Source organism: Melanotaenia boesemani, chromosome 3, assembly GCF_017639745.1.
Source record: "Melanotaenia boesemani isolate fMelBoe1 chromosome 3, fMelBoe1.pri, whole genome shotgun sequence".
Classification (NCBI taxonomy): Eukaryota; Metazoa; Chordata; class Actinopteri; order Atheriniformes; family Melanotaeniidae; genus Melanotaenia; species Melanotaenia boesemani.
Window position 1 is genome coordinate 33,250,812 of NC_055684.1, and position 19,987 is coordinate 33,270,798.

Sequence of the window (19,987 nt, forward strand, 5' to 3'; positions counted from 1 at the left end):
AATGGGCCTTGGTATGCCTTTGTGAAACATTCACATTATGAAGAATCATTGGGGCCACACGTGTCACTAATCTAGTTGCCCGTTCTGTGAGTCGTTTAGGTGACTTTTACCTGTGAGTGGTTTACCTGCCTGTCCAATACTTTTTAGTCTTAAAACCAAAGGTTTGTGTGGTTGTCAAACAGCTGGAAGAGGAGAGCCAATGTTGCTGTCATTGCTTCTTTCACTCATCTCTCAAATAATTTCAGAATCTGCAGATCATTATTCTCACACAGTTGTCCCTCATGTTGGTATTATCTGAGGCTGTTTCACATGCTCTGCCATGTTGAATTTGGAGACCTTTTTTTCTCAGGCACTCCGGCCACATATGGAATCCCAGTGTATTGGCACCTCTTTTTCTTTTTGTGTTGTTTATTGTTTTGTTTTCTAACCCTCCTAAGCAGAAGGGACGTCAGGTACCAACTGCCTAACACTTAAGATGGAGCCTTGACTGTTCTCCCTAGGAGGGTAGCACCTTGAATCTTGTCACCAAATCATGATGGTTGGTAAACAAGTCAGAGGTTACAATGACCTAAATTACCCACATTGAAACGCATGTAATCAAGAACCAAGAAAAGACATTGAGTTTCCTTCTAATCAAGCAATATAGCGATGACTGAGCATCTACATCAACATTTTATTGAAATAATTAACTTTGACTTGAAAGGCAATTATTCGAAGGAGCAATGTGTTGAAAACAGTTTTATAAATAAAGCTGTATATTGCACCCAACTGGATACCTGCTGGCTTTACTTGCCCTGTCATCATTTTCATCTCACAAGGAGTGAATTTTAACCAATAAAATGAAAAAGAAGCTATATCTCTGTAGGTATAACAAGCAAAAGTTCCACTAAAAGTGTCAGGTATGAGTTGTGAGTAGAAGAGTCCCACAGCTTTACTTTGTGGGCTTCAATAAAGAAAACTGTGTGTAATGTGAACAGCCAGTGGCTATAGCTGAAGTTTGTAGAGCAATATTCCCTTCTGTTTCACAAAGCTTTAGGCAGTGGGTGTGCATGTGTTAGGGTTGAGATATTTGTCTTGATGGGTAACTTCAGCTTTTTTGCATTTGTTCTTCTTTTTGATCTTGCCTTTAAACTGGCCTGTATTTCTTTCTTTTTTGCTCTTTTTTATTTCTTTTTCTTTTTTTTTAATCTAGCTCCACATATTTACCACTGCCTAATTAGCAGAATATCCACAGCACGTAAATATTGTTTTGTTTGGTTTTGTTTTTTGTTTGTTTGTTTGTTTTTTTGTTGTTGCTGTTGTTGTTGTTTGTTTGTTATTTGATTTTTCTTTCAAATTGTCAAAACATTGCCAAAGGTTGTTCTTGAAAGCTTATAAAATGACTTTACAGCTTCCTGTTATGGGTGCCACTCATTACGGACAGCTGGGACTTGTTCTTTATGCAAATCCCTGGCTGTGGCGTCCGTCCTGAGTGGCTGGATCAACTGCACCCCAGTCTCCTCCCCGTTAATTGGTTCCACAATCAGCCAATCAAACTGCAGCTTGGTGGAAAACCAGGAAATAAAGAGCTGCTGCAGTGTTCAGTCGCGAGGGAGAAGCGGGCTGCACAGGCTGGTTCCCCTCACTTTTAGATGAGAGAGGCTGTTTAGCACAGGCGGCCTTTTCTCTTGGTTGGCAGATGTATGGTGGCATTGCTTTACTGGGTGTTCTCTGTGCTTACATGGTGGTCCTTTTGGTGCTAGACCATTTTGTGTCTACAGCAGGGTTACTCCTGGCTGTTCAGATTCCGTTAGGGTCTGTTTAGTTTGGACTCACCTTTTGTTATACACTCAGTTTCAGTTTAAGCTTTGCTGCGCCTTTCGTTTGTGTTCTGCCGTTTTGGTTATCGTTTGTTTGGTGTGTTGGGCTAGGTTAGGTTTTTGTTTGTGACAGAGGTCAATTAGTTTATTGGAACTGCTGCCCTTTCGTTTGTTTCATTATCACCCCGAGTTTTGGACACTCCTTTGTTTAACTCTGTGGTTTTTGTATATGGTTTACGGTTAAACCTTTTGTTTTTATTTTCAGCAGTTTCACTAACCCCAACACTTGTTTTTTACCATCTTTTGTTCCAGGTTTTATTTGATGTTTACGTTTATGTCAATAACGTTGTGTTTAAATTTTCAACCTGTCCCAGCGTACTTTTGTGTTGCGCCCATAAAAATGAATGGAAGCAGTCTAAAGATCTTCTAACTAAAACCGAGTGGATAAGAATTGTAAACGAGATATATAACATGGAAAGAATAACCTTCTCCCTGAACCTGAACATAGATAAATTCAATGACTACTGGAAGAAATGGAAGACTTGCGCACCCTCACAATGAAAATGAAATATACATACAATGATACGACTATAAACCAAGGTGTGTGTTGCATTTCACACTGATGTAGGTGTTGATACTGTATGTGTTTATGTCTGTGTAGGTAATGGAACGGGAAATGTAGCTATCCTCTGAGGCTTATATAAGTAAACCTACTCTCTAATCTTAACAAAGGGATACAGTCCATAACAATACCAAAATAAAAATTTACTTCACCCTATGTAAAAGTCTATAAATGCCAAGCTACTCTTAGACCACACTGTTATTTATTGATGGTTTCTCTTAACAATCTGTGCCTGTTCTGATTGTTTCTGTTTGTTTACTGATCTATATTGGTGTTTGTATGTATGAAAACAATAAAAAATTAAATATAAAAAAAAAAAAAAATGAATGGAAGCAATCATCATGTTATTGCCTAAGGTAATATCAGTCTGTGTTTTAGGGTTTGGAAATGAATTCTTTTTCCAGTTATTGGAAGGTTAGGGCAGCAGGGGGAACATTAGACAATGCATTTGTAGGGTGTAAACCAGGGGTGTCAAAAGTCAGTCCTTGAGGACCACAGTCCTGAAGGTTTTCATTGTTTCCCTGCTTCAACACACCTGACTCAACAGCCTACGAAGTTCTGCAGATGACTCATTAATCTAAGTCAGGTGTGTTGGAGCAGGAAAACATTAAAAACCTGTAGGACTGTGGCCCTCAACGATTGGAGCTGGACACCTATGGTGTCTGCAAAATGATAAAGATGGCAACAATAGAAGAGGTTAGTACGGTAGCCCAGAAGTGTCACAGTAATATAAAAGTATGGTGGCCCAGAAGTGTCAATATGCTGGGTCATTGTAGGTTAGTGTTTGGCTTATTTTTATATTACAGCAGAAAAAAACAGCAGTATTGGTAATTCTTTCTAAGGTGGCCCATAAGGCCCACAAACCAAACATGCCATGTCATCCTTTCTACACTTTGTGATTTTACTGCTGTCAACCCTGTGACCTTCCATCCAGTCAAATTGGTCCCTACTCTGCCCCAACTAGGCATATTGCAGCTTGCAATGAACAACACTTTAAACAAATGCAAAATACTTGAGGCAGCCAGAATAAACACACATAATTTAGAGCAAGTATATTCTCTGCCTTACACCAACGTAAATCTTAAAACAAGAGAGTAGTAAAGCAGAGGACTGTTCAGGCTTAGCAAGAGTTAGCATCCTCATTAGCTCCCTGCAAACGAATGCAATTCACAGGGCTTGCTATACAGACAAATGTCACAGTATAGTTATATTAATACCGTGATGGTGGGACTGACGTTTTTGAAACCTGACAAGAAAATTAATATACAGTCTCTCTGTAGTTTTTTGTAACTATTCTGCTATGAAGGCAACCAGCAGAGCAATATATTCACTGACATGCTTACACACATGCATTGCTTTTGTTCACTCATTCATCACACAGCTCCCCTCTGGGTATTGCTAGCTTCCTAATCAGAAGCAGCCATCTCACCCACGCACCCTCTTCAAACATCTCCAGCTTTGCTTTACCAAACATGACCATCTTGCCCAGTCGTCACGTACAACACTGAGGGGCAAGCAGCCAGGGCTGAAATAGCACTACAGGCTGAGAATATACAAGCAAATCCGAATTTACTCTGAGCAGCCAAATCAATCACTCAACAGTCATTACAAGATGTTCACTTAATTAACACTGGTTAAACTGGAATCATAGATGATGATTAATTGTTTTCAGTTTTATATTACAGATATTGGATGAATTAAAATGTTTTATGTGGATTGAGGATTTTGATCTAGAGTATCAAAAGATCAACTTTTAAGTTCCTACTTGTTCAGTCTGTGAAGGTTTTGGAAAATCTGAAACCAACTGCAAACAGTCTGTTTCAAGTAAAGCTGCTGTAATAATTTCTTTGATTAACATTCAGTGCTTGCAAATACAAAACATTTCAATGTACAACATTTTATATGATGCTGCTAAACAGGAGACATGATATATTGCTGAAAAAGAGCTCAGGGACTTTAGACTGCTGAGTTTTTACACATTGTCTGAGTTCCCATTGTCTCAGATACCAACAGGGACATATTCTGATCCAAACCTGCACACCAGCAGCAAACCGAGCTCATTAGATGAGCGCACTGCATATTATTTCTAATTTTACGCATGGCAGATTAAATTTACAGGATCGTGTCAGGAAATTCGTTCAGATAAGATGAATGCTATTATTGGAATAAATCAGAACAAGCATGGAACTCAGGATACACTGCTGTAGACTGTAGGTCAAGCCATCTTGCAATACTCTTCTCTACCAACAACAGGAAGGATCCAATAATGCATGTTCATGACCATCACTGGCACACCACTCAAAACCAATTTGCTCACTGTAGTCAATTAAAATGCATAACTTGCAGTGATTTAGTCTAAGTAAGGATGAAAAAGTCCAATTTATCTGATTGCACAGCAATAAAAGCTCTCTGCTACTATGACTCACCTTCTTCAATAGGACCTACTGAGAGCTGTTAAGCTCCCATTACTCCATCACATATGTCGAGAACAGATGCTTCTACCTAACACAGCACAATGGATGCAATTCACACAGGTGAATAACTCTTCACGAGACTCTTCACCTTTTTTTCTGCTTTGGTTTTTAATCAGATGGCTTGGGTGCAACTATTTGCTCATGTCATTGTCTATGCTTTCTCTTTAAAATTCAATTATTGCCTGTTTGTCCTATTTTGGAAACCTCACAATGCTTCGGCTTGTAGGATTTTATACACAGCACATTTAGTTAAAGCGATTTGTTGTAGTGAAACACTGAAAGGACAGTAAGTCTGTAATTTACTGTTTTGAAAGATTTGTTTGTATCTCATTTTTTACATTGAAAAAGCAGATTTTCTATCCCAGGCTAATTAGAATGTAGTTATAAGTCATAAATGGCACTGACGGGGGTGCCCAATTTTACAGCTCAGGTTCTAGACTGCGCTCTGAACAAACACAGGAACAATCATCTGATTCTAATAATAACCAAAGCATCTTACCAGGAGCAGCACATATCAGAGTAGACGTACAAACAGGCAGACATGTTAATAATCATGAGCTTTTTATGGCTCAATGACACTAGAGCAGCTTGTTTCTTGCAGCAACATACATCATATAAACATAAACCATATTTTTTGTTTCAGTTAAAATAAGTTTAAATTTCAGTTTTGCTGTATTCATATTGTATGTTTTTTGTTTGTTTGATGAATTTAATAGCACATTAGAAGGAGTTATTAGTAATTAAACCCTAACATGTAGCCATATAACACTCACTTTGTGGCCTAGCACTACAGCCTACGGTCTGCCTCTAGAATATCGTAAACAACTTTTCTTCAAAACATGAAGGCATGCATATAAAGTTTACTGCACATCACTGCAATCTCACGACAATAATATACTGCTTACATTGCACTGTGGAAACCATTCAGGTGAAAATGTGGATGATACCTACAAAACTAATGGATTGTCTAAAACAAACATAAAAGCAAAGAAAAAAACTGCTGTAAAGGTTTATGTTATGCCTGGTTTAGTTTTAGTATTTGTCTTATAAACTGATGTCCACAATTGCTTTGTTAAGCTTTGTTCCGATTTGGGTTTTTTGTATTATTTGTTCACTTGTATTGACTACTGGACTACTTAGTATTGTTTTCTGCGCTCCTTGCACACCTGCGCTTCTTCCAATAATCATCACACCTGCCTTTTGTTAGTCATCAGCTCCCTCAGAACAAATGCTTCCAGGTTTCTGTTGCTCAGTGCCAGGTCCTTAACTACCTAATCTTAAGTCACTGTGGTTGCCCTGCAAGTCTTCATTGAGGGTTTATTAGTTTCCTGTTCAAGCCTTTGGAATCCTTGTTATGGTTTGATTCGGTTTTTATTTGAAGTCCTGTTAGTTCCTGTTAGTATTTGGGTCCTTCTCTGTGGACTGTGGACTGTGACAAAAAGATTGAACATCTCCATCCAGCAACTACAGCCAAGCATAACGCTGAAGATGTTTGTTTTTGTACATAATGTTATGTTTGACATTGGGCTGTGCAATGCAAAGCTTAGTAAATTCCTCTACATAATAATTTAAATATTCCCCAAATTCTGCTCTTTAAAAAGTAATCTTATCAATATATGTACAACCATGTTTTCTCCTCCCTGATCAGTATGACTACTATTGTGCAAAGATGCCTCTGTCCATAACTTTAGATGCTAAATTACCACCGTATCTGGACAGTACCACCAGTAACAATGCCAAAAAGGTTTGTGCCAACTGGAAAGCCTTAGTAAAGCTGGGCCTTTGTCACAAGCATATGTGTGCATTCACTTATAGTACTGACTACAACATTACATTAAAACCCTTCTATTTTTTTGTTTATCATATAACAGGTATAATAGGAATCCCCTCTCCTTTTTATTAAAAAAAAGGAGGAATTAGGACAATTTATGGCAATAATCTGTTGGTGATCACCTATCTATAATTATCCCAACAGTTCATCCTTTACAAAAACAGCATTTTTTACTCCAGCTTCCTTTTTTTTCCCTATGAGCACCACTATGCTGAGCGCCTGCAGAGATGCGTCGTCTCGGCTTTGTTTGGCTTGTCAATAGCAGTAGATGAAAAGCCAAATGAATCTAATTATACAAAAAATAACAACACTCAGGAGATTGCAAGACTAATCCTTCAGTGTAGTGCAACTTTGATTAAATGCTGATCATAGATCTAAGAAAACCAAGGTTTCCCTGGTCAAATGTTAATAAATGCTCCTGTAAGAGAGATTATTCAGGCCAACCATATTTCCCTAAAGTTCTCGATTACCTAAGAGAGTAATCTGCAATTGTTGTTTACATGTTGTTATACAGCTCAAAATGCAATGCCAAATCTATCCAATATTATCTTTATTTCTGCACTAATTTTATCATCATGAACACATCAGCACCATGTATTTCTTTGTCATGGAGATACAGCTGAAAATCAGAGATTTCAACACAACAAGGCTGAGCTTGAAAGAAGCTAGGACTCAAAAAAGTGAACTTATAAATATCTGTCCTATTTTCAGAAAAAGGAAAATTACTCAAAAGGCTTCATGTCAAAGGGGAAACATCACAGCTGCATATATAATAAAACAACATACCCTTGGAAAGATTTATTGTCAAAAAATCAATTTAAAAAAAGATTTTTTGTGGAAGATTTTTAGGGGAGTGTCTGTTATTTTTGCAAATAAGTTTTAATAAAAAAAAAACATAAAACTAACTCTGTAGGTAATCAGGGACACCTTATTCTTGGCAAAGTTTCATAGCTCTCAGAAACAAGCAAAGGCAACAGCAACATTTCCCAAGCAAAATCTAAACCCTCCTAACATGTTTATTGGTCACGTTCTTTTTTTATTTTTTAAGAGCAGATGGTGTTTAGGTGACCCTCCAGTCCTTCATGGATTAATCTGACTTATTCTTCCCATGACTCCACTGTTTTTGCCAGAAGCCCAGCAAGTCCTGTCAGGCAGAGAGCATGGATCAAAGCCTCGTCTCAGCCTCTCAGCCACTAAAGCCAGCATGACAGTGAACCATCATTAACACTTACAAAGAGTGTTACTCTTCTTCCTCTGGACTTGACATCACTTATGCTCAGTAGCTGTCGTCCATGGTGTCGCCAGGCCTTGTTTGCATTCAAGGAGATTCTCTCACCCCGGTGTAAGGGCTGCAAGATACGTGCTAGATACAAGTATGTAGGGTGAAAGAGTTTGATGGCTACAGGAACGAGACAGTTCATTCTCAGCTGACAGAGCTGATTATAAATACTTCTGTGTGAAGACCAGTGACAAACCAAACAGTGCTGCTGTCAAGGCTGGAGGGGAAGTTTGGGGTGAAGTTTGAAAAAAAAGAATCTGTGCATTTTATCGTGTATCTATAACTGACACATCATTAACATAAAATAAGAAAAATATTGATTTTAAAATGTGGATGTAAGCTCTTGACATGTGCACGTTTTATCTTGCCAGCATGCCCACAGTTCACTTTATTGATTTATTGAAAGCATTAGTCACAGTCTGTCCATTAGAGTGCAGGCAGTAGTTGGTAAAGGATTTTAAAACACAAAAGCAGAAATAGAAAAAATAAAAAGGACTATATTGAACTATGAAAGATAGAAAATGGTATTGAAGGTAAGGTACTTTTTGTTCCATTCACTTTGTCAGTAAATAAATACGAGGGTAGAAAATAATTGACTGGCTCTATCAGGCTAAGAGAAGAGCTGCAATGGAATCTAAATACCCTCATGTAAAGTGCTCTACACAGAAACACCAAAACACACCAAATGTGGTCTAGTAGGAAAAAATTAAAAAACCAAAATGGATGGATTCTAAGCTTCAAATTGGGTTTTTAATTTGACTCGCAAATGAACAGTCTTTCTTGTTTTGTGAACAAAGCAGAAGTGGAAGGCTGTAATTCACTATCACCAGATTTAGTATAAAAGGCCCCGAGAGGCCGGGTCTGTAGACATTTTGAGCCAGAGAAGCGGTCTAATCAGTGTTGCAGGTGCATGGTTGTGCAGCAATGCCTCATTTCCAACTTACAATGTGCAAGTTAAGCAATAAAAGGAAAAGGAGCTATATCTCCATGGGTATAACAAGCAAAAGTTCCACTAAAACTGTCAGGCATAAGCTGTAAGCAGATGATTCCCACAGCTTTACTGAGTGGGTTTCAATAAAATGAAAACTGTGTGTAATGTGAACAGCCAGAAGTTATAGTCAAAGTTTATATTGCAGTATTCCCTATAGCTGCAAAACCCTTCAGGCAATGGGGTATTATGTACATGTGTTAGGATTGAGATATTTGTCTTGACAGCTTCATCTTTTTTGCTTCTGCTCTTCTATTTCAATCTTGTTTTGTGAGCTTGTTAAAGTTCCTGCCTCTCTTCTTTGCTGTTTTTTTTTTCTATTTACCACCCCCACATAATCCCCATGTCTTAATTAGCACAATTTCCACAAAATAAAAGGATAAATTGTTTCGAAAGGAAACAGTCAAAATGTTGTGCACTCTCAAATCTTTTAAAGCTAATAATAACTGATCTTTACAACCCTCTTAAAACACTTTGTGATAGTAACTATTGTGTCTTACATTACCGTTCTAATCTATTCCCTATCTATTTTTTTTCTTAAACTGGCACATATGAAACCAAAAGAGTTGAAAAAACAAGACTGTTAGTTAACTGCTAGCATTAGCCTACTAACTAGCTGCAAAGAGTAGGGACACGGCACTACTTCCAATGTAAATAAAACCATGTGTGCACTTACAACAACACTGTAGGGTACATTACTTTGTGGGAATAAAAGTTATATAAGAAAATTCCTACTTCAGGACACATCTGTTGTGTTACTGTGAGTCAGCTTTTAGGCAGGCTTTGAGAGTTTTTGCTACTTTTATTAGCACGGGGGACATCCATTAGATTGCTTTACATAGTTCCCTCTTGTAAAAAGGAAACACATGTTTGAGAACATTATCAATAATTTATTTTATTTGTCCACATTTCACTGAGTAGAAACCAATACATTATACATTTGTTCTACAACACTACTTTCTTTTTAGAGTTTATGCCTTTAGCCTGCAATGAAACAGTGCTCCTTTTTGTGTTTTTTAACACTGCAAAAAAAGTGACTTAACGTATAACTAAATTAAATACCTAAAGAAATCTGTGACATTATCATGGTTTTCACATTGAGAACTGTAATTATTTTTTGATGAAGATGCTACATAATAAGCATTGCAATCTATTTTAGTGCTTACCATGTACCTAAATAAATTTGCATCTCCTGTTTAGTTTTAATTGCATTTCCATTATATATATATATACTGTATATAAGGTGAATATGACAGTGTGAAAAACTAATTTAAAGAGAATTATATCCTGAAACATTATGTTTGTGTGTAATGACAAAATACACAGCCTTAGAAAACCCACTGAACTGTAAACGAGAGCAGCAGAATCTAACTCAAAACAAACAGGCTGTAGATTGTGGCCAGTTGAATAATTTTTACATTAACCAACACTAACATCAGCCAGTGGCAGATTTGAAGCTTGATTTTATTGGGGATCAATTATTACTCTACTTTGACTTTTTATTTGCTGTTGTTACTTTCATTTTTATGGAAATTTTACATAAAATTAGATTTTCTTAATTAATTCAATTCCCTACAGTCAAGCTACTAAAACAAGTTCAACATATCTACACCTAAATAAGTTTCTCATCTCACTCTGCCTTTTTTCACTGTATCTGCTTCCTCACTATTCTCTCTATTTGTGCCTCTCTTTCTTGCTACATACCAGTTAAGACTGTATGGCAGTGTGCCCAGTTTACTGTGCAACGAAAATAACCCACAGTGTCTGTTTATTCGAGAGCCAAAGCTGGGACAGAAAAAGCGTTACCTTGCTTTTGGTGGTGGTGGGAAGTCATCCACAAGATAATTATGTTGTGGTTTGCAAAGCTGAGCTCATGTTTTTTACATGACATCTTTCATACGGCTAATGAGTTTCAGTAGAGCTTGAGGTGCAGCACATATTCACACCAGAAGACTTCAAACCTAGAAACATGTCATTTGAAGGAGCAAAGAAAATCAGACTGATGCTATGCAGTGGTGTCGGATCTCCCTTGAGCTTTCTGATGCTGAGGAGGAGGCTTTTATATTTTTCTCAGATCCATGAAAGGAACTATCAGATGCTGACACCAGGGTTCTCAAAAAGTCAAATCTATGTGCTCATGCAGGTCATCCAGACATTTAGCATGGATGTAATCATAGTAACACGTGCACTGGCTGTACTCAGGAAACAAGCTCTGAAAATCAAAAACACTGCAATTAAGGAGCAACGCACCTGATTTCAAGAATGGACTTGTGTCGCAAGTAGAAGCCACCAACTGAATTAAAATTCAGGAGCTACAAGATCTGTCTTCACCTTATTAAAAAAATGGATTAGGTGTCATTCTTAAGAAAAGGACAATCCGTTAATAGCCTAATTGGCTCTCTGCTCTCTGTTGAGTCAATATGACTTTTGACCTGATGCTTGTTAGAAGTCAGACCTCAGTCCTCCCATAAACTCCTTCAACCTATTTTATCATGCAGTACCTGATAGCCATTTTTGAGTCTTTTCCAACAGGTCAAACCACCAGGAAGGCATCTCCCTTATTCCAAATTCCTTCTACAGCATGGCAAGATAAAATCGTAAAGAACTATTTTCAGGGAAAAGAAGAGGAAAGACTTCCTCAACAGATGGCCCTTCAAGAGTTCAGTACTGACCTCATGTAGTTAGGCTTTCTACAAGTAGCTGGAAAATTTAAAGGGACTCATTAGTCTAATTGGAAGTAGCTTTAGTTTAATTTGAGCTTAAATGTTGCACAGCGGTCTACATGTAGAGGCCACACATGACCAACATTAAAAATCTTTTATACCCCAAAAAATCCAAAGCAGGCTAATATTATTCAAACCTAAATTGCCTTTCCACCATGTAATTTAAGCTCATGTGTAACTCATCGGCTGTCAGAAAGCTCATCATTTCATTTAGAAAAAAAAAAACATTTGACATTTCAATATCCCCAAAAGTATAATTAAAATGAATACCTTTTTAATTGTACTGACTGACTTCTCAACAAATCTTTCACCCATGTAGGAGAAAAACTGATCTTTTAACTCAGTGACTGAATGGTAATCAGAGAAGGAAACTAGGGCAATTGGTTCAAACATCTATACCATCTACATCCGTTAAACAGAAGCTAATGTGGAAAGTCTACATTTGAGTCAGGCTAGGTGAAAGCATTGCTTTTCAATTGCAGCTGCTTCTCTTTCGCAGACAGCTACTCTTTAATATAAAAACCACAAAGTCCATCAGCAGGCTGAAAAGGCTGGGAAATGGCCATTGGTCAAATTAAATACATACATAGTTTGTGTTACTGCCTTGACAGGTAAGACAGCAGAGTAGAAACAGGAGAGCAGACTTCTACTTGGCTGCTAATGGCACTGACGTTTTACAAGAAAGGCTGAATGGAAGACTGCCTTTGTGATAGCAAGATTTAAACCTCTGCTCTTTAAAGCGTAAATTCTGCACATTAAAGGTGCAAAGTGTTGTCTGCATTGCACCTTTATCTCTCATTTCCGTGTATGATCCATACCAGGGATGTCAGACTCTGGTCCTTGAAGACCACTGTCCTGCAGGTTTTAGATGTTTCCCTGCTCCAACACAACTGATTCAAATCAATTGGATACTCCAGCTTGTTGTCAGGCTTTGCCCTGTGACACATTAATTTGAGTCAAGTGTGTTGAATCTGGGAAACTTCTAAAACCAGCAAGCACCCTTGAGGACTAGAGCTTGAATTTCCCTGATCTAGATCTTGATCTAGATCCAGTTTAAGAAAATTAACAAGATGAATTTTAGCAGGAAAATCTTTTTTTATATTTGTGGTGTCAAACTGTTTTTTTTTTTTTTTTTTTTTTTTTTTACACAGATCCTGAAGGACAGGCCTTCCGACTACAAATTTACTGGAACACTGGAAATGACACATCTGCCACTGTGAGAAATGTGAGCATTTTGACAAAAGACATGCAAAGACCTTTATATAAACCTTACTGTAAATGTTTACTACCTAAAGCTATATAGTGGACATTTGAAAAAAGGCTCCAATCATAATGGAAAAACAAAAAGAACAACAACAACAACATAAAATCCCTGAGCTTCGGCCAGGTTTACATTAACACCAGAAATAATACAAATCCCATGAATCTATATTTTAGAGGCAATAACTTAAACTGCCAGAAAATGCCTAATTTTTCTTGACTACTGAATGAAAGACAACAAATTCCTATCATTTCTCCCCTATTTTCCTGATCCAATGCCCACCTACCCCTCCCTGACATCGGCCCTGATAATAGTACGTTGTCAAAAGCAGGCAGTGTAGCCTGTAATAAGGGGTATTAACCCTCAGGGAACAGCAATCAGCAGTTTGGTGGATTTATAGAGAACTTGTACATGATGTCAAAGGAGCAACTGCAAAGACAACCCAACAAAGAAGCTCCTCTCTTGAATAGGAATCTGACTCACGCAACATCTTGGACAAAGGATTTAGAGGGTTTCCAAGGCCTTGAACAGTTAGAGGTGTTTGAATGCAGTAGAGATATTTAGCAGATTATTTCTTCTAGCCTGGCATTGGCTGTTTATTATGAGGTAAATCAATGGTGCATTTTTTTAAACAACCTTCTGTATTTCTGTCTGTGTTTGACAGTAATCCTGCTGATGCATGAAAATGTTTGGGCCAGATTTCTCTTTCTGTTAACAGACAAGCAAAAGATGAAGTGATCTCAACAAGCTACAAAATTTAAGACTTGACATTCTACTTTACAAAAGCAAACTAGCAGAAGAAAGTTAGAAGAAGATGGAAATGTATTTTCAGGTAGCTATTTGTTCAGTCTGGGATGTTAATAATAAGGGTGGATCAGTCTTGATTAGAGCATGTGCTTAAGCTTGTGACATAAAGAATATTTTATTGGTAGAGGAAAGAATAATTAAATTTACTCTCAGAACATTGTAGAGGCAAGCATGATTATTGTTTGCTGTGGCCCTTGTAGTCAAACATCATCAAATAAGGACTTTTAAAGAGAAGAGAATGCAGGAAAACATTGTCAGTCTCACATATCTAGAAGTATTTTAAAGGAAGAATGAACTAAATTTGCCAAAACAAGATCTTAAAGACGTATTTTTACGCATGATCACAAAAGAACCAGTACGCTTAATAGTATGTTTGCATCAGAAATGTAAATTTTATCTGCAGTTCTTATAAAAACTTGTTGTATTTATCTATTGTTCTCTCACAAGGTGTCAAAGAAACAGCAGGGAAAAAACATCGACCCTCCCCTTTTGGAGGAATGATTTCTTCTCCTCAAACTCTTCTCCTTTCTGCTAAAAGGAAATATACACCATTCTCTACCTTACTCCCTCCCTTTCCCAGCACACATCAACATAGACACACACAAATACACATTATCAGAGGAATCGTTTACATAAATGCAGGGGGTTGTCAGGATGGAACTCATCAATTACCTGAATGGTGCTTAATTGCACATCAGTAATGATGTAAGCTCAGTAGTTTCAGCTATGACTGAAAAACACAAAATCCACAACTATGCAGCACTTTGATTGGTGCACAAGAAACGCTTTCCTAGCCATCCTTTCCTCGTCTAAACAGATTCTTCACTAAAGCCCATCATTTCCAACTCAAGGGCTGTTCATTCAGCAAATTTCTTGCAAAGGTTTTTTTTTTCATTCTGAGCTGAGAGATGTTGAAGCAAGCTTCTCTGAAGGTCGGAGAGCCCATCAATAATGCACTCACAGCTTGTTATAGCTCCATCTCACTCCGCTTCGATGGCTCACCAACCTAAAACCCAGCATCAAAGACCAGAAACATGAATGTGTGCTTCTGTGTGTTCATGTTGATGCACACACATGCCAGCAGTGGAGTATCTAGGGTGAAAGGCATTGAAAGCCTTAACTTTAAAATCTTCCCTAATGGGAAGAAGAGACACTGCCTGTTCTCGGTGAACAAGCGCTGTAGGGAGATTCATCTGTTCGAGGTGACATTCTTTTCTGAAGGGGAAATACTAGAAAATGTTGTGGAACAGGATTAAGCTTGAGGCCAGAGACATGCACAATGTGAATATGATCCAAACCTTTGAAAATATAACAGTTCATTTTTTTAAAGAAAAGGAGAAGAAGAACTGAGGTTGTCAGGCTCTGTTGGTGCTGAAAGCAGTCAGTTACAGCGCCTGCAGTATGGAAAACCGTCTAGATGAAAAGATGTTACAGCAAGGGATGTGCCTGACATATCAGCGCTATGCCATGATTGGTGGTGCTTTAATAATGTCATGCTACATGATTTTCTTCTCAACAGCTTGTCCAAAACAAAAGCTGAAATCTAAAATTCACCCACAGCGTATGAAAATGTGACGTTTTGAACTTCTGCTGTTTTAAAGTAATTGTGGTGGAAAGCACAAGTCAGAGACACCAAATGTTCTGTCAGATGTTATTTACAGCGAATCTATTAAATTAATAAACAGGATGGTGGAAATATCTTGATAGAAAAAATAACTTTCTTAAGTATAATTACAAACAAAATGACAAATATTTCCCCAAACCAAACGAGCAGCTTGATAAGTTACCTACATTTATTTCGTATTATCGTGCCAGCCAACTGAGTCCCACGCAATGGGTGGGGCGCGTTCCCAACTTTCCCAACGCGCCGTTAGAGCACCGAACTTTTCTGACCGTCGCAGACTCACCTGCAGGAGACGGTGATCTCTACTTTGGTGGCGGGGATGTTACCGGTGATCGGGTCGAAGTCATACACCGATGACATGTCTTCCAGCTTGTCCATGACGTCTCCCTCCATCATCTCTATTGCTAGAGCTCGAGTTGGCTCGGGTGTGATCCGAGAAGCGGACAACCTGGCCCCGACAGAGGAGCGCGTCGAGTCTCCGGTGACTCCCGAGACCAGATCAGAGACCAGACGGCCTCCGGTCCGACCGGGTGAGGCAGCCACTTCACAAATGTTGAAGCTGGAGAGGGTGGAGGGGGTGAGGAAGGGAGGGAGCAGTGAGTGAGTGGACACCCGCAAGAAAGCTGAAGCGCACTTAGATTAAAAGATATTTACGCTGCATGACCGGTTAACTGAGAGTTACTGTTGCGCCTTCACCGACCTGCTGCACATCGCATGGAGAGGTGGACTTGATTGCGCTCTGATTTTTGTCTTCAGTCTGTGCGCACAGCGGAGCGTGTGAGGAGAAAAGACCTGACAGCTACACTTAAACCCACCCATCCTCCTCCCATACGGAATTACACTCAAATGCTGGCAACTCAGCCCCTACCCCGGCGCTGCTGTCACCCAGAAGCACCCTGTATAGCCTTCACTTGTGAGCGAGTCTTGACAATTTAATAACACTGATTTTTCTCAGGCGTGGCAGAACAATGCAGCGTAAATTTATTCAAAATAATTAAAGTCTTAAAATCAACTCGAAATATGTTTGTGCGACTGTGAGTTGCTGAGCAGTGGCTTTCAAATTTGATCAGGACGGACCAGTGGGTCCCCCTAAAAGACAAAACTGGAAATTTTAGTTTATTTTTATTCTTGCACACATTGGCATCTTTATAGGACGTCACGTCTGTTTACAACACGTATAATCTGCAGGGCTGACACACTGCCCTGAACTCTTTCCGTAATTCTGCATAACGAATAAACTTTTAGAAAAGACACGTTAAAAGCTGCTCTCCAAACACAAAGTGCCCGAAGTGGTGCACTATTTATATGCGAATCCACGTTATGTATGCAGCTATGTTTTTGTGGGTCAAGTGCAAAAATGTTGGGAACCACTGAGGAGTAACCGAGATGAGGAGCGACGGGGACATTTCAGCACCACAGCGGTGGGACAGCAGCAAACCACTGAGCTCTGAGTTATAACTGGACTTTCCGTCAAATCCAAATTTAACTGGTTCAAAATTGGTACTGCAATTTCCTCACTGTTTTTTATTTTTATTTATTTTTTAAGTTTTCAGAGGTCAAAGCTGCACGTGCACGGCGTTTTAAAAGCGAAGGAGCCCATTTGTAGCGCGTTCATGCTGTCTGATTTGAAATCAATATCAATTACAGAGGGAATTGCATACAGATTTAATGGCCCCCATCCATCATTAGCCGCTTGTATGCAAACCTGTAAACCACATTGTAATGAATATGCTAAACGCACCCAACTGGTGATGCATTTGTCACTTTTGGATAAAAACTAAGTGACTGCAGTTTGGGTTTTTTTCTTCTTCTTTTCCCCACTTGACTGTTTATCACACTTTTTCTGACACGGCTCATTTCTCTGTCTCATCTCATGAATAAACACAGGACACACACATAAAAAGCACATTAACACTAGTGGTCATGAATAAACTGTTACCAGTTGTTGTTCCTCATAAATTATTGGTTACATCCAGCGATAAATCACTTTTGCCATCTTGAAATGTTATTTCTTTTTTAGTTAATTTGGGAGCAGAAACCCAAGGTTCCCTGTGTCATTGCATCTTTACTGTAAATTGCTCTGCCTCGCTTTCCATCTCGCTGCACACACATCAAACACAGAGACACAAGCAGCCTTTAAACACTTTACTTTCATGAAGGTTGCAGAAGCACGCGGCTCTCTCCTGCATGGAGCACCTAGCGTCTGGGTTCTGGAAATCAATTTACACCGGCACAGGATGCCCCTGCCCACACAGCCCTCAAGCACAGGATCAGGAACACACAGGCACATATACACACGCACAAGCGCGCGCACACAAAAGCACGCCCATTCTTACGGAAGTACGCAGCACTTTGCGCACATAAAAACAAATTATTTTCTCATATGTCACTGAACGACCCCTAAACAGAGATAAAGAGGCGAAAACATCTACATACTCACCCCCACCCCTCTCTCCAGGATGATTCATGTATTTTGAGGCTTGACTGTTTGGTGTGGGTGATGCATGTTATTGCAGATGTTCCACAGAGTGGGTTAGCAAGGAGCAGGGCCAGAGTATCAAACACGGAAGGGGGGAAATGCAAAAAAGGGAGTAACAAGACCTTCACAACATTCGTTTTGCCTTGAAGAGCAGCTTATAGACGCTTATGAGAAATGTAAAACTGAGTTTTAAACACGAACAAAATTGGACTCCAGATTTGTAGGTACCAAAATAGAAAATTAGTCATGTCCTGACCCCTGAATACTGATAATTAGCATTTTTTAAACTTATCTAATAGCCTCTTGTAAAGCCTTGTCACTTCCCTATGCATTGCATATTGTGCTCAGTTAGTCATCAGTGACATGGAAAAAGGTAAAACTCAGATAAGCTATGTAACAAACTGCAATCCAATCAACAGCTGAAAAATCCAACTTAAGGTAAAATACTCATGGAGCACTTAACTGTTTTAGATAGTTTTGCATATTTCTGGCAGCATCACTTTTATTTTTAATAAAATGCTTGCAGACGTGGAGAGTTAAACCATTAGGAAGGGCTTTTATTTCTGATGGGTTGCATCAGCCTGGTGCCAGTTCTGTCATCAACAGGAAGGACCTATTGATATCTCGTTATGTCTTTTAAATGTAAATGCCACCCTACAGCAAAAGATCAGGAGGTGGTCAATGTTTTATACTGTAGTGACATTAATAACACCATATGGTGGTCAGATGTACCCTCTCTCACATCTCAGTCCTTTCCTCTCAGCTTCCTGCAGTTTTCTGAACACTAATTACTGTGTTTATTCTTCCTTGCGTCATGCTGTCCAAAAATATTGCCTTTCCGGCAGCAATTATGCAAAAGGAAACAAATGCACTGTCAAGTAAATGAAGCTCAATATAACTAAAAATGTGATTTATTTTGTTTAGTTGTTCAACTCTATCCATTCTATATAAGGTAATTTACTAAATCAGCATAACATAACTTACATTTTTTAATGTCCAATCTTGTTCTGAGCAGTTAATTGGGAGATGGCTTTGTCAGCTGCTCTAATGTGATGTGAGCCATTTCTTTTTCTTCTATCACATCACGTCAAAAATAATTGTGTGACTGCCACTGCCTGCAATGAAGAGGAATGCTGGTTAAAAGAAATGCAGTTATGCAATGGCTAATTATTCTCTTTACTGTTTAGGAAGTTGTTGTATTTGATTTCTTATAAAAACATTCCCCACACCAGTCTCTCTCATCTACCCTTTTTTAGGTGCAGAATGTTCTTAACACCATTTGCAACTGACCAGCACTATTTAACACTAATAGATTTCTGGTGCACTAAAAGTACACTGATGAAAGTCACCTTTAAATTTTCTTGTGTTTGTAAATCAAAATGAACCCTTCAATGCTGTCATATTTGATACATAGAGTTTCTGAGACCCTTTGCATTACTTTATGGTGAAAACTTTGCTCGAAACCATGTTGAACACAATCTGATGATGGTCTTCTGCCCTCTGGTGGATACCTTTTGTACTACAATAATTTTGGCACATCACATGGCGATAAATGGTAAATATTCAAACAAAAATATTTTGTTAATTTTTTTAATAAAGGTTGTTAAAGGGCCAAATAAAGATTTCAGATTAAAAATATTTGTTTCACCTCATTTCTTATTGGGTTGGGCTTTAAATGGTGAAATGAAAAATAAATTTGCTCATAAACCAAAAGAAAGACACATTTTTCTGAAAGAAATTCCTCATCAAATCTCAAACCCATAACTATAATATATAAGTCTGATAGACTTTGAAGTTCATTTTGAAAACTTTGCACACTGTTTGCAGTGGCGTATCCAGAAAGTTTTAAATGGTGTGGCCAAGATAAGACATGAGTTAGTGTGGGGTGGCCAATCAATACATTTCACTAACTATAATGTCCAGGAGGATTATTGTTACCTTTGCTCAGAATCAGTGTGTAAAATACAAGGATTCTTAGGTAACCTTGACCAACAGTTTTGAGTCTATTCCAAAGTCATAAACAAAACTCTGTTTACAGATTCTGAAGAAAATTATACAAGATTTGAACCCACAAAAAAAGTTAATTGGTATCATAAACTC

At 38.4% G+C, this 19,987-nt stretch overlaps 1 protein-coding gene across 2 annotated transcripts in view; it reads right to left on the bottom strand.

The window, feature by feature from the left end:
• The window catches only part of cpne5b (copine Vb), a 141,197-nt gene extending 124,208 nt beyond the window's left edge, over positions 1-16,989 (bottom strand). For both annotated transcript variants that reach the window (XM_041981338.1, XM_041981337.1), the window contains exons 1-2: positions 16,109-16,989; positions 15,692-15,967 (exon numbers count right to left, since the gene is read on the bottom strand). In XM_041981338.1, coding sequence (XP_041837272.1) covers positions 15,692-15,967; positions 16,109-16,227 — 395 coding nt within the window. In that variant the 5' untranslated portion in view covers positions 16,228-16,989. The remainder of the gene's footprint in view (positions 1-15,691; positions 15,968-16,108) is intronic.
• Positions 16,990-19,987: the final 2,998 nt, after the last annotated feature.